Source organism: Sinocyclocheilus anshuiensis, unplaced genomic scaffold, assembly GCF_001515605.1.
Source record: "Sinocyclocheilus anshuiensis isolate Anshui unplaced genomic scaffold, SAMN03320099.WGS_v1.1 scaffold205, whole genome shotgun sequence".
Classification (NCBI taxonomy): Eukaryota; Metazoa; Chordata; class Actinopteri; order Cypriniformes; family Cyprinidae; genus Sinocyclocheilus; species Sinocyclocheilus anshuiensis.
In genome coordinates, this window is record NW_015536497.1 from 747,762 (window position 1) to 754,740 (window position 6,979).

At 37.6% G+C, this 6,979-nt stretch overlaps 2 protein-coding genes across 2 annotated transcripts in view; one reads left to right on the forward strand and one right to left on the reverse strand.

Moving 5' to 3' along the window:
* The window catches only part of sprn2 (shadow of prion protein 2), a 3,194-nt gene extending 933 nt beyond the window's left edge, over nucleotides 1-2,261 (forward strand). The window contains exon 2 of the mRNA XM_016484832.1: nucleotides 953-2,261. Coding sequence (XP_016340318.1) covers nucleotides 965-1,381 — 417 coding nt within the window. The 5' untranslated portion in view covers nucleotides 953-964 and the 3' untranslated portion in view covers nucleotides 1,382-2,261. The remainder of the gene's footprint in view (nucleotides 1-952) is intronic.
* Nucleotides 2,262-2,821: 560 nt separating this feature from the next.
* Nucleotides 2,822-6,868, reverse strand: LOC107687441 (pro-resilin-like). Its single transcript, XM_016484794.1, has 2 exons — nucleotides 6,523-6,868; nucleotides 2,822-5,200 (listed from the first exon to the last, which is right to left on the reverse strand). The coding sequence occupies exon 2, from the start codon at nucleotides 5,191-5,193 to the stop codon at nucleotides 3,097-3,099; it is 2,097 nt and encodes a 698-aa protein (XP_016340280.1). The 5' UTR covers nucleotides 5,194-5,200; nucleotides 6,523-6,868; the 3' UTR covers nucleotides 2,822-3,096.
* Nucleotides 6,869-6,979: the final 111 nt, after the last annotated feature.

Below are 6,979 nucleotides of genomic sequence, written 5' to 3' on the forward strand. Positions count from 1 at the left end.
ACAACAAGTGGGTCATTGTGTGTCAGCAAATGCAGATCACAGCACTTGTTCTAGGTGAGTCTGACAATTGATGCATCATTCAGGACGTTTGCTTGTTGTCAGTGGTCAGCACTCATCTTTTGATGTGCAATGGAGCGTATAATTAGATTCAGATGACTTGTGCCCCCGCCGCACTGTAATTGTCTGAATAGTTATGTTGAATAAAATAACAATAATAAATGAGCTAAAACAAACATTTCATTTTGATTAAAAAAACTTAAAATGTTTAAATAAATATTGCATAATAATAAAATAGATACAGATAGATTAATAAAAATAGATCAATAAAATATTTTATATTTTTTTAGATACATTTTGAGTAAGAGCCATGTTTATTATTTGAAAAGGAGGCTCATACACTAATATGCAAATCTAATGTGCCCTATTTTATAGCAGATTATTTGTAATAATGTTTATTGGTATTAAAAATATTTCATATCATTCATTTGTAAAGTATTTTACAAGTGTCTCTGCACAGACATTTTTCCATTTATAATAATAAAAAAATCTTATTAAAGAATTACTGAAATAAACAGAATAACATGTATAACAGTTTCATTATAGAAAATTCCATTATATGACTGAATTAATTATACAAATAAGCACTCTAACTTATATATTGATGTAATATTATTATTATAGGAAACAAACATTTGCAACATACCATTTTGTTACATTTCTTTCATTTTCTACACTGTAAAAATAATGATTTTTAATGTTGTAAATAATGATTACTGGAGTATGTTTTACAAGAAAAGCACTTTCTGTTTCAATCTTTCTACTTCAAAATTTCACATTTAATTCAATGTGTTACTTGCAGTGTGTTTTCTTTCCTTCTAATTGGTTGTAAAATCTGCTTGCAATTCTGAGTGAAAATAGTTTTTTACGTCAATTTTTTGTTTGTTTTTTGAAGGGACCCCCAGTCATGATGGGTAATCAGAAGGTCTTGATCATTTGGGTGTGGATGTTACTGTGGGTGTCGTTGTATCCTTGGGTCCACTGCAGGCGTGGAGGAGGTTTTGGTGGCAGGGGCAAGGGAGTGGGTCTGCCAGTCAAAGCGCCTCCTTCCCAGAGCAAAGGCAGGCAGGGCCTGAAGCTGGCAGGTGCTGCAGCCGCAGGGGCTCTCGGTGGAGCGGCCATCGGCTATGGGCTGGGCTCTCTGGGCAGACCGAGATATGGCTACGATGGCTCCTCAGAGGCGGACAGGCGCTATTACCCGGATGGACCAGGATACTACAACCGCTCGGACTGGCGGTATTACAGGAACGCAGGCAGCACAGAGCACGTGACCAGCGTCCTCATAATACTCGGAACAGTCGCACACATCTTTATGTGGGGATGAGTTACGGGGTTTGAGGCATTTCTTGTCACAGAGAGACAAGATGCAGAAAGGGTTCATTTTAAACAGAGGATACAATCATTTTCATTGATAGAGTGTTTGATAAAGAGGAAACTAACTTACACCAGCAATATACTTCGAGAAATATGAAATTTGAGAAAGTTATGACATTAGACCACACTCACACACACACACACACACACACACACTACAAAAGTAAAACTTAAAAGTAATCATATTCAGCTTTGGCATCAGGAATAATTTTTTTAATATACATTTTAAATGTAATAATATTTTAAAATATCTAAAAAAAAAAAATCTTAATCCAAATTTTTGACAAGTAGACAATGTCTATATAATAATGATGTATGTAAATTTAGCAATTTACCCATATATTATGCCAGGCTCAAGGTAAGGTCAATTGATAGATTGATTTGATTATCAATTTTACTATTAAACATATATTCAAATGTTTTAGCCAAATGTAATGAATGTTAAATTATATTTAATTTATGCTGTGTTGCTAATGCCTGACAGTTCTGCAATTATATGTCACTTTGGATTTTAATTTAGGATTTTATTAATTTTGGTCAAGCAGTCAAATATTATTTAATACAACTGAAACAACTTTAATTTAAGGGCTAGTATTTGCATTCTCTGAAAATATTTGATGCAAACTCTGTGACCTGAAATGTCATGGGATGGACAAAATAAAAAAAACAGAAGAGCTTTTGCTGTTCCTTTCATGCCGGTGATATCATTTAATACTCTTCTGTTGGTTTCAGGGTTTGATGTGTATTTTGGCAGGCATTTTAAACCCTGTCACTGTTTGCTTCTTGTACTGTTTTCAGAGTGTAAATGAATAAATATTTGACTCTGCTTATTCCTGTCCACTTTATTTGCTGAACCTCCAATTGCTTTCTCCTAATCATGACGTTCGGTTCTGAATGGACTGGTCTCCTAGCAACGTGCCGCATGTATCATGTGAAGGCCTCACTGTGCTCTGTGATGTTACCATAGCAATAGTCTTCATTTTGCTGGGGCGCTTTTGAACAGACCAGCAATTGTTTGATCTATGAAATATTGAAAAGATCAGTATTGTTTTCTTACTGTAGATTTCAATGTACACCACACATTCATGAGGGAAAGGACATTTAGAAAGAACTGAAAGATATGAACTCTAATAAATACTATTAAATAAATAATATAAATTAATTTATCAGTTAACACTTTTTTTTTTATTATTTAATGTTTTCCCCCCAGGAAAATGTATTATTGTTGGTTGTTTTTGTAGTTGATGATGATGATGTTTTTGTAAATAATATAAATGGTTACTGTAATTAAATAGATCCATAACATTAAATCCCTATGAATAAATTAATTGGTTAACATTTTATTACAATAATTATTATTTTTATTTCCCAGGAATAATAATAATAATAATAGTTTTGTATGATATACAATTATTATATTAAAAAAAAAATACATTCATAAAATGCATGGGCCAGTAATACATTTGCCTTGTACTGTATGTTTAAATAGCCAGTGAGGAAAAAAATACGTCTTTTTACATTTTGAGCAGATAAGAGAAACTTCAGTCAAGACTGATAATATACACAACATTTAAAATGTAACTTCACCTTTGGATTCCTAGATTTAGAGAGTGGAAAGGACGGGCAATTGTATTCCTTTATATATAATCAGTGTTGGCAGTGCTACTAAGTGCAACTAAGAAGCATAAAGAAAGTAGAGAGCAACAGAAGCACTTCAGAGACACGGTGTCCATTGTGGTTACTGGAAGGACTGGAAACTTTTCTTCCCTTTTTGTCCTTCTCATCTTCTTTCTGCTTCTCCATTAAGTTCTCAGAATGAACCAAGTACAACTCAACACACTTTCGAGCTTTCATCTGCTCAATGAGAGCTGGATAACCAATCTGTATGATACTCACTGTGTCATCATCATCCTCACGAATCGCAGCAGCCTTTGGATAATTATTGACAGTTGTAGGGGATGTGGTGTCATTCTTCTCCGGCCCACCTTTCTCTAAGTAGTCTATATTCATTGCTGCATAATCAGTCAGTGGCTCATCTCTTTGAATGTTCTTGTGATTTGCAGAATCTGTTGTGTCCTGTTCTTTTAGAAGATCCTTTCGCTTCATGCATGTGCTCATGTATTGCTCATATGACTGGGATGGTTGCTTTGATGTGTAGTTTGGTCCTACTTTGTTATTTCTGTCTTTAGAACGAATGCCCTGACGTTCGTACATATAGTGGTTGTATTGATGCTCCTCCTGAGGGCTACTGAATTGGAAGTTGGGGCGTGGAAAGTTTCCGATTCCATAGCCTACTGCCATTCCTGCCATTGCCCCAATGCCTGCAGCTAGCATTGCCTTTTTTGCGAAGCCTTTGGATTTAATAGAAGGACCATAGCCCATGCTTTTCACTGTATTGGAGAAAGGGGAGCCACCCATGCCAAACCCACCACCTCCAAATGAGCCTCCATAGCGTGGACTGAGAATCTTATTGTTGGGGTTCCAGTTGGGATATCCCCCTCCAATGGAAGGGTGTCCTCCTGGGTATCCTACAGACTGCCCTGCAGTTCTTACTGGGTAAGATCCACCTGCTGGATACCCACCAGGGCTGTACCCACTTCTACCTGGATACTGGTTAGAGTAACCCCCTGCTCCAGGATTCTGGTTGGGATATCCTGCTGGGTTGGATCCCCCTCTTCCTGGATACTGATTGGGGTTGCCACCAGCCGAAGGATAGCTGCCACCAGCAGGATAGCTACCTGCTCCAGGATTCTGGCTGGGATATCCTGCTGGGTTGGATCCCCCTCTTCCTGGATACTGATTGGGGTTGCCACCAGCCGAAGGATAGCTGCCACCAGCAGGATAGCTACCTGCTCCAGGATTCTGGCTGGGATATCCTGCTGGGTTGGATCCCCCTCTTCCCGGATATTGATTGGGGTTGCCACCAGCTGAAGGATAGCTGCCGCCAGCAGGATTGCTACCTGCTCCAGGATTCTGGTTGGGATATCCTCCTGGGTTGGATCCCCCTCTTCCCGGATACTGATTGGGGTTGCCGCCAGCCGAAGGATAGCTGCCACCAGCTGGATAGGCACCTACTCCAGGATTCTGGTTGGGATATCCTGCTGGGTTGGATCCCCCTCTTCCCGGATATTGATTGGGGTTTCCACCAGCCGAAGGATAGCTGCCACCAGCTGGATAGGCACCTGCTCCAGGATTCTGGTTGGGATATCCTGCTGGGTTGGATCCCCCTCTTCCCGGATATTGATTGGGGGTGCCACCAGCTAAAGGATAGCTGCCGCCAGCAGGATTGCTACCTGCTCCAGGATTCTGGTTGGGATATCCGGCTGGGTTGGATCCCCCTCTTCCCGGATACTGATTGGTGTTACCACCAGCCGAAGGATAGCTGCCACCAGCTGGATAGGCACCTGCTCCAGGTTTCTGGTTGGGATTTCCGGCTGGGTTGGATCCCCCTCTTCCTAGATACTGATTGGTGTTGCCACCAGCCGAAGGATAGCTTCCAGCAGCTGGATAGCTACCTGCTCCCGGACTAGAGCTGCCTCTACCAGGATACTGCTGGTTAGGGTTACCTGGGTTACTTCCTGCACCAGGATAAGAGGGTTGCCTGGGATAGTTAGGTTGGGTCTTGGTCCCTTGTGATGGCTTATCAGATGGCTTCTTGGAAGGGGTGTTCTTGCCCCCAAACACTTTCTTTCCTCCTGATGACTTGTGTAGCACTGCCATCAGAACCAAAACGAACAGTACAAGTTTGCATAGCTGCCCCATTTTGGTCCTAACAAATTGAAACACACTGAGTTAGCATAAACTTGATATGCACACAATTCAGAGTTTAAGACTCAAGAAAAATGCTTACTGAAATGCAAAGGCAATTTTACATAGTACAAGACAAGAGCCTAATGGACACTATATACAAGAGAGAAAGAATGGTATTTTATAACATTATAAATACTTGTGGAAGTTATTGCTAGAAAACAGATGCACTTTAGACATTTTAGCTGCATTTATAAGAGATCTAAAAGATACATCTTATTGTTTTGAAAAGAAAGTCATTAAAATGGAGTCAGTGTTTACCACAGCACTCATGGAGGACCCTTTTAGTGTTTAGGAATTGCACATAGGTGAAACACAAGAGAGTAATGGACAGGAAAGCATAGAGGAATATGGTCCTACAGCACTTTCAACTTATATATTTGGTGTCCTTAATACACTTTAGGAGATTGTAACCCATGAAAATGATCTTGAAATGAAAGACACTAAAGCCTAAAGTAAGCATGCTCCTTATGATATTATCTGTGGTGTTTCACTATACTTCAAGCATAAGTATTTCACTGAGAACAAAATCAACAAGTTACTGTACATAAAACATCTTGAAAATAAGTTAATGTATCCCACAAGTGATAAGCTAATTGAGAAATTTCTTATTAACTTGCCATCCTTATGAAGTGACTGATGCTGTTGGAGATTAATGTCAGACAAAAGATTTCCCATAAGGCATACAGCTATAATCTCTTTTTCTGGCAACAGTAACAAAAGAATACTTCTAAATTAATTCGCATGGCTGCTATTAGATGTTTGTAACACTCAAACATGTAATATCAGCAATTTCATGTTAGGAGGTTTTACTTCTGTTATTAACGTACATCTTAAGCATTTTTTCAAAAGTTTTCCTAAGGCAGAAAGAAAAAAAATCATTTTTAAGTCTTTAGGTAAAGACTTACATGATTTTGTCATTTTTAATAAAATGAAAGATCATTTAAAAGGCAATAAAACAGTATTCATAATTATATGAGCTTCAAGTTACATGATAAATTATTAAAATTTTTAACAATCTATTTTATTCTTCAGTTGTTTTAAAGTCCTTTTTAAATCTTAGTATTTAGAATAAGGCAATGGGTCATACGTACATGTAAACCAGGATTTACCAGAATAACATTTTAAATCATTAATTTAATATTTTCAGTATAAATTACCTTTTATATTGTTCCTGTTTGTTGAATTCAATTCAAATTTCAAATTTGAATTCAAATTTGAATTCAATTCAATACAAGTTTTCATATGCCCACACGTTTAGTTAAATTAAAGCATTTATCTTACCATAAAAAGGTTGCTATAGAGGAAAACGTCTATCCAGCAGCTCAATAGAAATCATGTTGACTCCAGTCAAGAGACAGATATTGGTCTGGGGTGTGGCTTTATGTAATAATTTTCTCCGCTTCCTTACAGACAGCCCAGGCTGATGTGCTGTTTTTATGTGCATGACGATGACTATTCAAAAGCTTCTCACAAATCCACCAGAAGACATATAATCTGAATAAACTCTGTCTAAAATAGTTAAAAAAATGTATTTACCCATGGACTTTCATCTTCAGGCTATAAGATTTTAAACATATTTACAAAAATACATAAACTCCAGACAAAAATATTTTTCAACTTAACCCAAATGTCCATATTTTCTGTATATACAGTATGTGTATATATATTTACCATATATTTATTTTTTCTTAGCATGAATTAATTTTAAAAACAGCCAAAACACTATTTTAACTACTGT

Coding starts and splice junctions, on each gene's coding strand:
- LOC107687441 (XM_016484794.1), bottom strand. CDS start 5,193: ATGGGGCAGCTATGCAAACTTGTACTGTTCGTTTTGGTTCTGATGGCA.